General features: G+C 39.8%; 2 protein-coding genes across 7 annotated transcripts in view; both read right to left on the bottom strand.

The window, feature by feature from the left end:
- Positions 1-12,686, bottom strand: part of LOC102209756 (mitogen-activated protein kinase kinase kinase kinase 3) — a 42,682-nt gene extending 29,996 nt beyond the window's left edge. For all 5 annotated transcript variants that reach the window (XM_013910997.1, XM_013910995.1, XM_013910996.1 and 2 more), the window contains exons 1-2: positions 12,435-12,686; positions 280-337 (exon numbers count right to left, since the gene is read on the bottom strand). In XM_013910997.1, the coding sequence (XP_013766451.1) occupies positions 280-337; positions 12,435-12,533 (157 nt within the window). In that variant the 5' untranslated portion in view covers positions 12,534-12,686. The remainder of the gene's footprint in view (positions 1-279; positions 338-12,434) is intronic.
- An 838-nt stretch (positions 12,687-13,524) lies between these two features.
- Positions 13,525-16,485, bottom strand: part of thumpd2 (THUMP domain containing 2) — a 6,893-nt gene continuing 3,932 nt past the window's right edge. For both annotated transcript variants that reach the window (XM_005733731.1, XM_005733732.1), the window contains 4 exons: positions 15,391-15,462; positions 15,177-15,291; positions 14,391-14,511; positions 13,525-14,099 (listed from right to left, as the gene is read on the bottom strand). In XM_005733731.1, the coding sequence (XP_005733788.1) occupies positions 13,739-14,099; positions 14,391-14,511; positions 15,177-15,291; positions 15,391-15,462 (669 nt within the window). In that variant the 3' untranslated portion in view covers positions 13,525-13,738. The remainder of the gene's footprint in view (positions 14,100-14,390; positions 14,512-15,176; positions 15,292-15,390; positions 15,463-16,485) is intronic.

Here is a 16,485-nt window from a genome sequence, read left to right on the forward strand (position 1 = left end):
AAAAAAAGACAGAAATGCAGAGGGTGTCCTAACATTTCTGAACCAGTACGTGTCATTGTACGTTTAATAATATAATAATAACATGTTTAACCAACTGGTATTTCCGGTGCCAACTAGCAAGGGTGTCAAGTTTTAAACGTCTAGTCAGCTGGTTGCGCACATCCCTAGATTCAGCAAGAAAATAAAGTAGAAAGAGGAATTCAAAAACATGAGGAGTAGGATACAGCGAGAAAAAAAGAAGGGAGATAAAGTAAGAGAGACAAAGATGAGGTAACTCACCGGGTTCCAGTTTGATGACTTTGATAGCAGCCAGCTCTCCTGTGTTTACATTACGAGCCTAAAGTATGACAAGAAGGAAAGTGAGTCATTGTAGGCTTGAACATGAACAGCAGTCATTAAGCAAAGTTGTTTAAGCAACATCAAGGTACAACGTGACAGAACTGGAGAGCAGATAGAGAGAAACCCTAACTGTTTTCACTGCACTTCAGAGCACAAGAAAGACAAAACTGTAATGTTCATTAGATGAGTTTCAATCAGCTGAGAGGAAGCTGATAGAAACACCAAATCCACAAAAATGCCACCATCAAATACTGATGGTAAATATAATTGGTGCCTTTTTGTCATGAGTGCTTGTGTCGTACTTTTTCAAAATCAGTTGTTTGTAGCCAGTATAGCAAATAAAAAATGTTCTGACATAACTCATTCGCAACCCTTTAAACCACAAACAGGATGGGGGAGGAATGTGTGGACTTGTTTTTCCTAAATTCCTGAAAAGCTGGCATAAGTCAGAAAAGAGGGGAACGACAGTACAGAGGCAGATTTTCTATAAATAGCAGACTGTTGTTTACATTTAGCAGGAGTGCTGATGGGGTCAGAGAGGAATTACATATGAAATATACATGAGGAAAAAGATTCTTTTTCTTTTGGGTGAGGCATGAATTGCGTGCTTCACTCAGGGCAAGAAAATGCCCTGTGGCCTGTGTGACATAGAAGCAGCACTGTATGTGTGAGAGAATGGGGAAAAGAGTCCAGCACATTCCACATGGGAAGGAAAAATGAGCTTCAATACTATGAACAACTAGGAGTACGGTGCCATTGATCTAATACATCGGCTTTTGGAATATTATTGAGTCTTAATGCTTGGTGGGGGGACATCAACATCACCATGACATCAACATCTCCGTTCATTCTGATTCTTGACACAAGTTCATATTAATTTAACATTAGGGCGAGATGCATTTACATTCCTTAGCAAACAAAATAATGACACAAGCACAAACATGTCTGAGGGCGAGAGCAGGGTGACAGCCTCCCAGAATGATTTAGTACCTTTAAGACAAAAAAAAAAAAAAGGAAACGGGAGCTACTTAAGTAGTATGTAAGTCGTTTGGCTTCAAACAGACCTTCAACATAAAACAGTGCTGCGCAAAATATGCAAGAAAAGAAAAAAAAGAAAAGCTTAAGGGTGGAAACATCGAACTTGTTTCAGTACTTGAGCAAAAACACAGTGTAGAGTACATCCAAGCTATGGATGCGAGGATGTGATATGAGCAGCTGTTGATGTGAGGCCCAAACGTAAGCTCGCTATACGAGTTCATATGATGCCAATCCAAACCCCGGAAACAGCTGGTTAAAAGCTCAACCCAGGATGCAAAATCTCAAATAGCAAATATTTTTTAATTTAAATGAATTATGAGACAATATTATGCAAGATCCTGAAGAGCTACAACGTAAATTACTTTATTCATTGTTAAACTAAATTTATAAGCAGTTATGATATGCTTTTACTTACATTTCCAGATTTGACTTATGCTGTAGTACTGATATTGCACTATAATGGTGCTGCTGGCACTCTGTGGCCACAGATTCGCACTTTGAATCGGGCAGTCTGTCATCACTGACAGCAGCTCGTTGGAAAAATGATGAAAAATGTCCTTCATTTGTTTGCACTAATAAATGATGCTCCCTGCACGCTGCAATCACAGATAAAACATTATTAAGTATGTTTTTCTCTTTATTGTCCTAAATGGTCACTTTGCGGGGAAGCTAGCCTATATAGGAGAGTAAAATAAGTGTACATTTTAACATAAAAAGACTATAAAATTAAAAACCCTTTAAAAATAAAAATAAAATAAGTATCAAAATGAGAATAATTTAAAATGCAATGTTCTTTTTACTGGCTGTGATATCACAGCAGGTATTGTTTTACCATGGCAGTCCATCTGTCTGTGGCAAAACAAGATCTTGAGGACACCTACACAAGAACTACCACAAAGGCAGAGTACAGCCAGACAGAAACATAAGGGGGGGACTCGCCACTTAAAAAAAAAAAAAAATTCTGAAATTCTGACACATGACCCGACCATACTAGCAAAAGCCAACACACACACGATGATTTAAACAACCAAACTATGAAGTTGCAATTGTGTTGTTGCACTGACACAAGCACCTGTGTAGCAGAATAAATTAGTGCTGCCACAACCGCTCGGATGCTTTACTAAGAAGAACGCCAAAAGGTCAAGACTTGTTAGGCAGGAATCTGGAACATCAAGACTCAGTCACAAAACTTTACAGGTGTGTAGCTGCACTATAATGAAACCACAAGGGTGTGTCCCCAGAATTCATTGGCACTGCACTTGGTTTAATTCCATCACCACCAGGATACTGTGTGTCAGATGCTGTGAAGCATAAGGTGCTGACAGAACTGAGCAGTGAAAACAAAACAAAGTGGCACAAACAATGACTCAAACTTTACCGAGATCACTTCAGTGGTGTGCACTGTGGTCACACAATAGTGATGGCAAAATAAATTTAAGGGGTATCCACAGGAAAAAACAATGTTAATGCCAAAACACAGACACGTGAATTTTATTTTTATCCAACTATAGGATTTAAAAAAAAAAAAAAATAATCAAGTGAAGGAGGGGAACCAAGAACGATCCACATCAAAACAAAGCGGGGGGAGGGTGGGAGAGACAAAGAGAAGCAAAGAGAGGAGGAGATGGATGCAGAGTGGAGAGCAGAGACAGAGCGTCTTCAGACAGACCAGAGATGACTCATGGTCGCTCGGTGCCTCTGTTGGTGGCAAAAACACGGCCACACTCAATTTTAGAGGCTTGCTGCTGGGACTGACTGATGGGTATTCCATCTTTCTGCAGCCAAGGGCCTGAAGGTTTGATCATTTGTTTAAAAACCAAAGTTTAGGCAGGAAAATTAGTAAAAACCTCTTTCTTGCTGAAATATTACAGTGGCCACAACACAGAAGCACACTGTGGTTCTAAATTTTACAAAGTAAAAGAAGTCAGTGTTGGAATAAAACATCTAACAAATTCCCATAAAAGCGTACACATAGTTTTGGTGGCAGACTGTGGCTCAAGCGGTTTCCCCCTCCTTTCATGATTCAGGATATCAGCTGCTCAGTTCGGGGCCTCTTTTCATAATGAATAATTGTATTTATTCAGTGAGTGGGGTAAGTCAAGGGTGGAGGCAGGCCTGTTCATCACCCGGACATTTTTTTTTTTTGCTTTGGGCATTGCTGTTGTAATACAAAAAGAATGTGGTGTGGCACTGTCTTGCTGAAATAGGCAAGACATTCCCTTGTAATTATGTAGCCTGAATTGCAAGAAATGTTGCTCCAATATCTGTATACAGATACAGTGTTGCAGTTGTGCTAAACCGAGGTGCCACACTAACACACACACAATGATTTTAGAACTTTACTCAATCTATCCTAAATGATCTTCAGCCCAGACAGGCATCTCCAGATCTTGGTTAAATGTCTACATGTCTCTTTCCTGTAAACTGTGCTGTATGGTACTGTATGGTACTGTACTGTATGGTACCATACATATACTGTATGGTACAGTTTAACCTTGCATAACCTTCCATATTAGCACTTCAGATCCCCATCCCCTCCTGTCTCCGTAAACTTGTTGCAGTTATGATCTTATACTCAGTTACCATCTCATCTTCACTTTGTCTAATTTCTTCGAACTTTGAGGGTGAAAAAATGTCCATTAAAAACTAACACACTTCCATGTAAGAGTGATCCAGTATAATCAGCTCCTTCTGCTAAAGGCCACTGAGCAGCTCCACTGCAAAAGCGCTGGAGTTAATGCCTGGCCCGGGGCAACAATTACAATAGTAGTTAGCCATTTACTTCCTTTGACAAGATTTCTCCAAGCGATTTCAGCTGTCCTTCCAATTACCACCACGCTTCACTGAACTTTAAGATAACCAGTGCATTAAGTAATGTCAAGTTCATGACTTAAGAGTTTCTGCTTTTAGTTTGCTCATTAACATTAATTACTCAACTTACATCTTAATTCTCCCTTAAGATTGTTACTTTTTTAAAAGACAAACATGATCTTTTCCTCTGCTGGTTAAGCAATGAAGCTTGAACCATTTTAAACATACTGGAAAAACATAAAAAGCTTACACAATTTTTAAACAATTACTCTTGGATTTAACTTTACCAACTTGCTGATTAGTCTGCAAGTTAAGTTTATAAAGATGGTGTTCCATAAGTAACATATTTTGGCTCCATAGCTTGTTTACTCAAAGTTTAGTCCAATTCACGACGTCATTGAGCCATTACAAACACATGGCCCCAGGCGGCGGGGACAGGTGAGGTGAAAGCAGTTGAGTGCGCTTAATTTGTACACCTGTTTTTTTAACGAAATACCCACTCATTCAAGTAGAACACCCATAAGCGCTGAGACACACAAAAAGAATCACCCAGAACTTCAAGTCCACTTCAACCGTTCTTTCTTTTTAAGCACTCAAAGTTGTACCATGTATGCATGCTGCAAATTATCAGTATAATTCACATCACTGGCATCAACATTTAGTGTCAGCCTGTGAAGTTGCATACCACGCACCTCACACACCGCTGTAAGTCCGACCCACCCAAACGTCTGCATAAATATGTACACTATGTGTATGCAGCAACCGTGTTAGTGGAGTAATAGAAAAAGTACATTTATTCATAACACAAGCAACGATCGTCAAAACAGACATAAAAATTCCTTCCAGGAGTTTGGCATTTAGCCTGAGCCAGGGTTAAGAACTCAATATCATCACATCTTGAAATAGGATTTGATGCTTTTGCTATTACGGTGCCAGGAGTTACTGAACAACTTCAGCAAAAGCGCTGTACTCTGGCACAAGTATAATCAACAAGATGATCCAAACAACACTGAGAGATCTAAGGCCTTCCTAGTCCTTAGTAAAGAGGGGCCTATAAATTTCAGTGACATATTACTGCTGAAGAGCGTAAAATTACCCCTGCTGTATTTAAAACAATTGGTGTAGGTGGCAGTCAGCACAAATAGAACCCAATCCAAACAGACATTTCCGTTAAAGATGAGGCAAATTCACAGAGTCCATTGCATCTGAAAACTTGAGCTTGTTGCCAGGAATACAGGAATCTGTATTACTCCTCAAGCCATCAAAAAGGCATTTAACCAAGTGTGGTAAAATAGCGCTTTGTGTTTCTTTCTGTGTCATAGTTAAGCAAAGAGACTAGGAGCCACATATTTGGAAGTCCAATGTAATAACTAGCTCTCTTTATTTTCATTGTGGCCTTTCATTAGCTTTAATGTTGCCCTGATTTAATTTAAGCATTTAAAGTGCCAAGTAGGGCTGTTCTATATAACGATATATATCGGATGACGATATAAAAACGTCGATCGTTTCATTTTACGCTATCGTTTGTTTCGTGGTGTCGCAAAATAAACTGTTTACGGCAATATTTTTTCATCCTTTTGATGGTCACTGTAGTGGCTATATTCATTTCTTAAAGTTCTCTCTTTCTCTTATATGTAATATAACCACACTACCTACGGACAAGCGCCTGTTTTTATGCGTTGTGATTAGCAACAACGACGGTAACAGCATCGCGTGTCCGCTTGTTTATGTTCCACATAAACCTTTCACAATAAAGCTCAAGATCCTGTTGAGACTTTTCAAAATAAACTGAATCACGTGAAAGAGCAGATGATGAGAATTTAAAAAAGAGCCGCCAGGTGCTAAAAAATAAACCTTAGACTCAAACTTTAGAACAGGCTTTTCTACTCAAAGAAAACGGCGGCCTTTACAACTTATGTCTAAAAATGTATGTTTCATGCATCGGTTAAAACACTGGAGTCCAGCTATATGACGCGCAGCTGGAAACACTTCCCGCAAAACGAGCTGCCCGAGATTCACATAATTTACAGAAAATGTTACATTTTTGTGATTTATATCGTTATCGGGACGACAGAATTCTTATATCTGGATATGAGATTATGGGTCATATTGCACAGCCCTAGTGCCAAGTATTTGAAATGACAAAAATAATACAAACCATAAAAGCTGCATCACAAAACATGCAACACAAGAGTCAAATCAAGTAAGAAACAACTTCAAAAAGTAACAGTAGCAGCTCCTTTAATTCAAAAGAGCAAAACTTGCTGAGTGGAAGTTTTCCAGTTCAAATGCAGCAAATATGCTGCTTTACAAGGGAAGGCCCACAGACTTCCTCACATCACACCATAACGTCTTTTGTGCTCAACTGGAGTCACACCACTCACTGTGTGGATTGTGCAAACCAACAGCTAATCCTGGCAGACTCTTTTTATTACTCATTTAGGATTAAATAAAATGATCGACTCCAGCCTACAGGATTGTGCATAGACCTGTATTAACCTGATTAAGCTGAACTTTAAATAACTGGTTACACCCTCGTTCAAGATATTGTGTACCAGAGTGGGCTGCTGATTTGTTTACATAGTTAAAATGCTTTGAACAGGAGACTGACATGTCAATTTTGACAGTCTATACAGAGCAAGGATTACAAAGTGTTGCACAAGAGCTCTGAATTCATCTGTTAAACAAAGCATTTTAATTTTGCACTCCCTAAAAGAAAGGCAATTATGTCTACGCTGAAAATCTTTGATCACACACTAATCCCAGGAATACACTGTCGTCCTGTACCTCGGATGAGGCTGACAGAGCTGATCGCACCCACTGAAGATAATGGTTCTGCCTCCACCTGACAAACTACTGTGCGTTTCTGACGCACCCTAGAAGTATCTCTCCATGTTGTAAAGCTAATAACACTTTCTTACTCCATTTTTGTCAACTACATATAGGAAAAGATGCTGACAGGAAGATAGAAAATCCAGTCCAATTTCAAAATAAAAGTCCCTGTACCAACTAAATGATCTGACTTACGGCTGTGCAAGGAAGTGAACAAAACTGTCAGAAACGCAGTGTTTTTTGGTTTTAATGTGATCCCTGCTTGACTGCAGGCAACAAACTTTTAACATTAGCATTTTTCAGCAGCATTAAGGCCAGGATTAACGCCTACTGACACCTCATGGATGCTTAGCTGCCATGCCACAGTACTCTTGCAACATAATGGCAGTGCTGGCTTACCACGACAATTTGACTGGTATGTGGATGCCTTCACAGAGCCACATTTACACCCTTAAAATTTGACATCACTCAGACCCTCACATATATGCAGAAGCAGAAAGTATCACATCTGTATTATACCTACTGTAACAGGAAACCAAACTACAGTATCTACCACGCTGCATGACAGCACAGTCACAGTGTTGTTATTACCAGTTCCTTGCCACTGCACTGCATTATTAATTACCCTGTAAACATGCAAGTTATCGGTACTTCGCAGCACTAGTGGCGCAGAGACAAAATCCTGCAGAGTAGATTAACAGGATAGCAACTAAAATTTTCAACGTACTTCACAAACCACGCATTGCTTGAAAGTATGTACTCTGAAGTCTTTATACTCCACCACAGTGAGAAAACAACTGAAGGAACAAGGACAAAAACAGGATGGTTGTGGACCAGCAGCTTCAATTGTGACTCTACAGCCATCTGTGCTTGCGTGACTATGCAGGTGATGATACATTCATCTTATTCTGTGTGTATGTGTTGCACTGGGGCTCACCGCTCCACCGTCTTCCTCTGTTAGACTGCTGTGAAACAATAGGACATGAACACACACACATGGAGGAAGTGAAGATTCCTGCATTCCTATACTACGGAGACTCAACTGTGCCACACACACAAGTTCAGGGCAGGGGAACTATTACTGTCACATTTATAACCAATATGGATATCATTCTTTCCATTCTTTCAAAAAAGTAAGTGAATGTGCAAAGAAAGCCACGTAATACAGCTTCAACTGTGGATGACGGGACGAAAGGCTTGTATTACTTTTATGACCAGCCTGTTCTCATTCCCTGGGAGCCAAATACTGCTTTTTCGTCAAAGCCACTGGTGTGTCGCAGATACACAGTCGCCTTTGGTGTCTCCATCTTCACACATCGGATGATGGCAGTAGTGAGACGGGCCCTATCACTCCCAACACATTGAATATGGATGCCTGTAAAGCAGTGGTCCCCAACCCCCGGGCCATGGACCGGTCGTTTGGTACCAGGCCACGAGAATTGAGAATTGAGAATTGAGGCTCGGGTGTGAAAATTATGGTTTTTGGTGTTTTTAAATTATTGTTATTTTTTTATTGTTTTTATCGTTAACTCGGTTTCCCTGGGACATTTCCCGTGTGTTATGAATACATCTTATTTTTTTGGTACCGGTACTGGTTTTATTTTGTTGTATTTATCCGCGACACCTTAAAGGCCGTGAAAATATTGTGGGACATAAACCAGTCCATGGCGCAAAAAAGGTTGGGGGCCGCTGCTGTAAAGGATCCCTTGATATCACATTTGAATGTTTTGTTTAAGTATCATTTTCTAATGCACAGAATGAAGAAGCACAAGCTTTCCTGGTTAAATCAAGGGAAGTAAAAACCAGACAAAGCAAAACATAAACCTCAAAAAAGGACTCGAACCACACCGCAGTCTTCTTTCTGACAACTGCGTGACTTCCTCCAGCGCCAGTTTTCCAACATCCTAATGCAGAGTTTCAAGTTAAGGCCATTTTAAAACGCAAATTCTCCCCACAATACATTTAAAAAACGTTCTGCTTTTCTCAGTGTCAATAACCAGACACAAATAACTATGTCGACTCTGGCATATGCAGATGTCCATGCTAGTAAACGGACTCAAAATCAGTTTAAAAAAAGGTAAACAGCCATAATACCATTGCTAACCTCTTACATGATATCTAATATTTTGCAGATTCTTGAAGTGTTTCGTGAGAACACAACAATCTCAAATTCTCAAACAAAATAAGCCTTCATATGAATACTCGGTCTGTGCTTTGTCTGTTGACGCAAATAAAGTGAGGGCAGGTACAGCAGTAGTACGTCTGGAACAGATTTCTTTTTATGACTTTAGAGCAACATATTGAGCTGATACTTGCATTTATTGAAGCAGTATAAATGATAAAGTGGAACTTAAAAAGAAGAGTGTAGTCGCTCCACCGCTCGCCCAGAATTAAGTGGCAAATCAATAAAAATGGTAGTGAGAGAAAGCTTGGTTTGTCAATGTCTTTTTTTTTGTTGGCTTATCTTTGACTCACCAACAAGACTGGCAAACATAAGTGTGCTGCGTGCAGTTTACTGCTATCATGTTCCGGTAATTCTTAACATGAAAGTTGACACTGAATATACCTTTTGTTTTCAAAAGGCAGTGTAATCCACGAAGGTGAGAAGGAGCTTAATATGTGAATCAGACAAAACTGTCACCTCTAATACAAGAGGAGTAGGAAGGCTGTTTTCCAGTATCGATACGTGGAGGATTTGCGTTCAGGAATACCAATCCTGTGTCTAGTTTCTGTTATTTATTTCTGGGGAAATAATGTGGTGTTAAATGTGGATAAACTGACCACCATTAAATACTCACTTGTCCCAACTTACTACACAGCCCCAGGGTTGTGCCACAACCCTTATGTCTACCTTACGTCACCTTACTTTGAAGGTAAACATTTTAATCATATGACACAGAGACTTGTAGTTCTACTGACTGTTCACCATTTTAAGGTATTTTCCTCCATCCTTACCTGGGTTTTGGGAGAAACACCTGAACCCTTGGTGCTTATTTGACCTGAAATGGCTCGCTTTACATATATTACTAACTACCATGCAGTGTTGGTGGTTTCACAAAATACGGGTTCCCCTCTTTGTAAAATTTGAGCTACAAATTCACCCTGAAAACTCTCTTTTGTGAGGCTCAGATTTGTGATCTTTTACACAGAAGGCCTGTCTCAACATCAGCCAATGCTCCTCCTACAGTTTCTAACAGATACACAAAGAGTGGCAGGTCCACAAACAGAGGAGAAAACAAGCTAGCAGAGTTCATGCTTTATTTCCTGCTCAAACATTCCTGTCCAAGCCACACTTTTTCACACAGTGGTAGAACCAAATATAGGCATCGGTGAGGTTTACCATGTGCCTTGGTGCTTAAAAGCACATCCAGAGGTTTCAGGTCTTTCAGTAAATTCCTGCTGGAACAATGAAATAGACATTTAGCTACATAATGATCATAGTTCCTACAGTATAGCATCCTTATCAACATATTAATCTGCTTCCAGTGAGAAATTACAACTTAACTCATAATTCTGCCATATTTAAGTTGTGTAGTTGTGTGATTTTTGTCCTTTATAACTGTTTTTCAAGTTACTTTGGTGCACATTAATCAGCTATGTGCCGCTTGTTCCAGGCCTGGAAGGGGAATCAAGTCTGAGATGCCAACCTACCTATCTACAACAAGGCAAGATACTGAACTTAAATTAGAAACAAACAAGATTAGGAGCAGCGGAGGGTGGGCGGGTATGAGGGGCACTTGTGAAAACGCACACAAAATAAATAAGGATATAATATGCATATGATGGACTATTTAGGATTGAAATTAACAGACTGTGCGTGTTCAAAAAGACTGGAAATATTTAACATCTCTAGTCTTTAGGATTCCTGTAATTACCACAAAGACCCTGGAGGTTAACCAAACATCATCAAGTCCTATTACCGTGTTTAATGAATCTCCAGTCTACAAAAAGCCTCCCTCACACAGCAGTTAAATTCCACAACAGAGTGACTATTACACAAACAAATACATAACTGAGGGTATAGATGGTTAACTTTTGTAACCTTACTGATTTGCTACAGAGGGCAGATAAAACGGGTGAGACTGATAGGTTTACTTTTTTATGTCCATGGTTCTTAGTTTTAGAGTTACAGTATCCTGGCCTACATATTCTCATTGGTTTTCATGTACTGCAGCATTATTTGGGGATACTTTGTCATATTTTGTATCATTTCCCATGATACATGACCAGCTTGTTGTGTTTCTGTTGTGGTACGTGGCTATTACTGCTGTTGTTTTGTGTTACATATAACGAACAATGACACAGTCGTTGAGACTATGATGGAGTTGCACAGCATTCAGGAACTTCCTTACAGTTTGGATTACAGGCTTTGGGTTCCCAGCACTGGGCCTCGGTAAAGTGTGGAGCCCAGTGACTAAGAGGCCAACTGTATTACACAGCCTACATAAAAATGAGCACCACGGTTCTTTAAAAATGACCCGACGAGTGCCTACTGACGTTAAAGTGTGAAAAACAACAATATGAAGTGGTTATTTCACGGTTGTTGTTGTTGTAGCTTGGTCAGATCTGAGCGCTTTAGCCAAAGGAAAGGCAGCTGTCAGTCTCTGTCCGGGATACGCGGACAGGTTTAACATGTTTTGCGAAGCCTCTACGATACTACAAACAGCCAGTAAACTATCAGGTAGTCTCTTTTTTAGTGTGTGTTCGTGTAAGGGTAACAAATCACTGCATGTTCACTACTTGCGACAGTTTTCTCATGTAGCATCAAGACGTCCCAGCTAGCTTCTTGATGCTATCAAGTTAGTAGTCCGTTGTCGGACAGCTAAGCTACTGCAGGTCTATTACCGGACAAGCATCAACCACTCCTACTTCTTCTTTAACATTAACTGCTGTTATTCACAACGCAATTTAGACCACAGCCACAGTCCAGCGAGTACAAACAAGCACGTCGACGTAGCACAATTTGTGCAACAACTCACTTACACGGAGGTAAATATGATCGGTGCTCAACAAACCAAGAATTAACGTTGGGTTTACATTAAACGTTAACTAAGTCTTAACCCAGGCATGTTAGCAGCCAGAAAACATTAACATAATGGTAACCCGGATCTCTAAACAAGCATGGATAAAAAGGCCAAGACAATAACAACCATAAACACAAGCGAAGTCAAACAGTTGCTGTGTGTCCGACAATGGAATTATAACATGAGTAGCACAGTAATTACTGTACCAACAAGCATCAAAACAAAAACCTTCTGGTAACAGCATATTAGAAACAGCCCACTTATGGCTATAGAAACGATTCGTTACTGTTATAAAACCACTGTAGGACCACAAGACTGTAAATACGCTGGTGGTGTTTAACTACTCTGTGTCCGAAAATGGAACTATGTGATTGCGCACTGCAGTTTTACCTTGTACACATCTCCGTATGTGCCGCTTCCTATCCTCTGGATCAGCTCGAAATCCTCCTGTGGATTCCGCCGGGACAGGTCGACACTGGAGTTCATCATTTCCACTGCCGATTACGGCGCCGATCGCGCACGGTTTACGAACCCCAACAATGTACGAAAACAGATATTTAAAGAAAAACATACGGCGTCAGAAAATCCCAGCCTGAATCCAATGTAGCTCCAACATGGCTTCCACTGCGCATTGGGCATGCGCAATGGACATCATGGCGTACCCTCTCCATGGTGTCTGATGGGGGAGACGTGTGTTGTTAAATTTTAATGCGTTTGGAAACGGATTTCGTAGTTGAATATGGTAATTAAAATGCAATTAAATTATTACTATTTGCTTACTACTTCACTAGTTGCTTGTATGGATACATATTAAGAAACAGCAGAAAAAAATACAAATTATAATCCAAACCTACACTGATTTCACTATATAATGAAAATAAAGTCAGATTTTGGGATTTACACAGGAAGCTGTAGGGGAAAGGAAATGAATGAAAAACACTAAGCTCTATGGCTGCATTATTTGGCTCCCTTAATGTAAAACTGGGCTAAGCAGGGCTAAACAGTGGCAGATGGCAACTTTATGATTCAGTGAGGGGGTCTGTGATGCAGGGAAAAACAATCCCATCTTTTCCTGTTACCGTTTTAGAGATATTTCATATTTTCCAGTAGTGTTAGCAAATAATGAAACAGTTAAACACACAATTGATTTAAAAAGTAAACTATTTTCTGCCATAAAACTCTTAAAAAAAAAACCATACAGTCACCATGGAATGGTCCCCCATTAGCAAAACAAAAAGCAGGGGACTATGCCAGTGTTATTAACCTGAAAAGTGTTGAGAAGAAATTCACAATTTATCACAGTTTGATTAAAAAGTAATGCAAAAAAAGGCAGTGTCTGGCAATTTTATGAACATGTTGAGATACTGAGCAACATTTGTGAGTTGCTTTTTAAAGATAACCATAATCAATGAATAAGTGAGCTTGGGAATGAGTGCCACGGGCAGGATTTTAGAAATTAGAGGTCAAGCACTGCTGGAGGATTGGAAAATCAAAATTTCTTTACTTGTAAGCTTTCACAAATAATTTCTCAGCTGCTTCCAAAACATATTTTAAATACCTGGAAATCTCATTTACAATTAAAAAGTTGTAAGCAAACCAAAACATGTTACAGAGCGGTTAAAACACAGTGGTATTTCAACATGGCCACTTTTTTTTTTTACATGTTAGCAACAAAGAAAATCAAACCAAGTGCCTTAAAACATAACATCCCTGAAAACACAACAGTCTGTTTTGACATATTTATGAATAAGTCCATCTATTGCTCCTAAGCTGACTCTGAAAGTTGCTTGATGCTTCAATGAGGACACAGTGAAAGGCAGACTGTGTTGAAGCTTGGTTTCTTGGCTTGGTGAGGATTTGACCCCAGAGTGGATTTGGAAAGTCTGCTTCTTAGAAGGAGATCTGGAAGAAGATGGGCAGTTTTGCATCCCAGTCTGAGGCTTTGTTTCAGGGTTAGATGTTGGTCCAGTATCATATTGTATTAGAAGTTTTTTGAGTAGACAGGACAACTGAGGACTCAGGAGGAGCACCAGGATACCACCAGGACGGAGAACTCTAGACACAAACATTTGTTATAATAGTTGCATCTCTATCTTTCAATGCTTATTCCAATAATGGCTATGACATTTTTATCTATGCATTAATTTAGTTTTTCCTATTAAAAAAGAACTAACTAACTAAAAAACAGAACAATAAGACAGCTTAGGATGTGTACTGATGTGCAAAGTGACTCCCAAGCTAAAAATCCACAGTGCACACACATTCACAGAGAAAACAAGTAATGTTTTCTGTTTCGCCAAACAATTCTAAAAGAAACAATTGAGACCGACAAACATAGGAACAAACCTCTCCATCTCTGTCAGGATGAGTGGCAAGTTGGCAGCCATGTCTATTCTGGAGCTAAACTTCCTGCCAAATGGCAGGTCACAGATCACAGCGTCTACAGTGGCACTGGGCACAGGCAGTACTGCACACACAGAGGAGGACAAACAAGCCTAGAGGTAATTTAATATACGACAACAGGCTTCACACTAACCTCCCACTCACTGAGTCCTATCCAAAAAATGCAGCCATGCATCCACAGTGAAAATTCAGGAGCTAAGATTCAATATTTAACTTCTCAAAGACATGAATTTGTAATATAGTTAAAATTTAATTTATAGTAATTCAATTTATAATTTAATCCTTTTTTTAAAATGTGAAAATGTGAGCTACTTTATGGTGGTCGGTCTTATCAAGATATAATTCCTCTATTAAAAAAAGAAATGTACTCTAAGATACCATAAAGACTAACCTCATATAAGTAACGCCAGTCAGGTTTGATAAGACTGAACATGTCATATGTGACATTCAAAGAAATGTGCACATTATAATTTTTTCATGTTTATCTATATTTTCACATGTCTGGCTAATTTTACACATGACTAGATTCATTCATGCACACAGGGCCATCTGTCGTCCGCCTTAAAACGACTTGTATTGCACTGGATTTACAACTGGTGCGATTTAAAAAGTTAACGTCTGTCCCTCTTTTTAAATGAGAACATTAGTTTAATACAATTAAGTAAGACATGTATTAATAATGTAACATTTAGCTTACTTTACTGCTCTTTTTGTGTGCAGCTGACCTACCCAGAGACGACGCTTTCAGCAGGTTTATTCTGTTTTCCAACTCAGCAAATGCTATGTTCTCACTGGCCTTCTGCAGCTGTGCTTCATCAATATCCACACCCAGGAAACAGGCATCCTGAAAATCCCAGAAACAGGGATTTTTAAACCTCATAAACAAACTTTTCTAAACATTTCTACACTTTAAAGATCTACAGTACATGATTTCTTTTCTGACCTTATGCTCCTGTGCAGCTTCTATTAAGATGGTCCCCACCCCACACATTGGGTCAACCACACGGAAGCCTGGCTAGAAAACAGAACACAGCATACAGCGCATACAGCTGGTTAACCACAAAAAGTATGACTGTGACTGGTTCACCACACTGAATGCCAAGTGACAGACAACTAACATCATACTAAGGGCTCTTTAAGTGGATCAGATGGGGGGTGGTAGACTAGCCAAAGTACTTTCACTTTGTAAAAACACATGCTACAGTAAAAGTTGTTACTTTAGCACATGTAATGAAGTAAATATCAAAAATCTTCCCAGCTCCAAATAGGCAAAACAAACTAAACTATCCATCCGTTTTCTACTGCTTCTCTGGAGCTGGGTCACGGGGGCAGCAGCTTAAGCAGAGAAGTCTTGACCTCCTTCTCCCCAGCCACCTCCTCCAGCTCATTTGGGGGAATGCTGAGGCATTCCCAGGCCAGCTAAGAGATGTAATCTCTCCAGTATGTTCTAGGTCTACCCCGGGGCCTCCTCCTGGTAGAACATGCCTGGAATACCTTGCCCAGGAGGCATCCTAGTCAAATTCCAAGCAGCTGTACCTCCCAAATCGTGGAAGTCCTCACCCTATCTCTAAGGGAGAGCTCAGCCACACTCATTTCCACCACTTGTATCTGCATTCTCATTCGTTCAGTGGCTACCCAGAGCTCATGGCCATAGGTGAGGTGTAGATCAACAGGGTAAACTAAAAGCTTCATTTTTACACTCGGTGTTTACAATACACAATAGACAGATACAGAACCTACATTACAGCAGATGTAGCTCTACTCCATCTGTCAATCTCCTGCACCCCTATGTAAACTCCTCTACCTGGGCCAAAAACCCTTCCCTGAGCCAGAGTGGGAACGCCACCCATTTACAGTAAAAACCACAAACAAAACTAGAGGCAAATCATTTTGCTACACAAACATAAATGGAAGAGCTCTGCTTGCATGATGTGATGATGCCTTCTTATTTGTGCACATAATAATATAACTCCGTCATGGTTTCAGAATTCATCAGCACAATTTTTAACTGGCAGAAGGAAATTTGATCACATCACTC

Source organism: Pundamilia nyererei, unplaced genomic scaffold (assembly GCF_000239375.1).
Source record: "Pundamilia nyererei isolate P.nyererei 1_Seehausen unplaced genomic scaffold, PunNye1.0 scaffold00054, whole genome shotgun sequence".
Lineage (NCBI taxonomy): Eukaryota > Metazoa > Chordata > Actinopteri > Cichliformes > Cichlidae > Pundamilia > Pundamilia nyererei.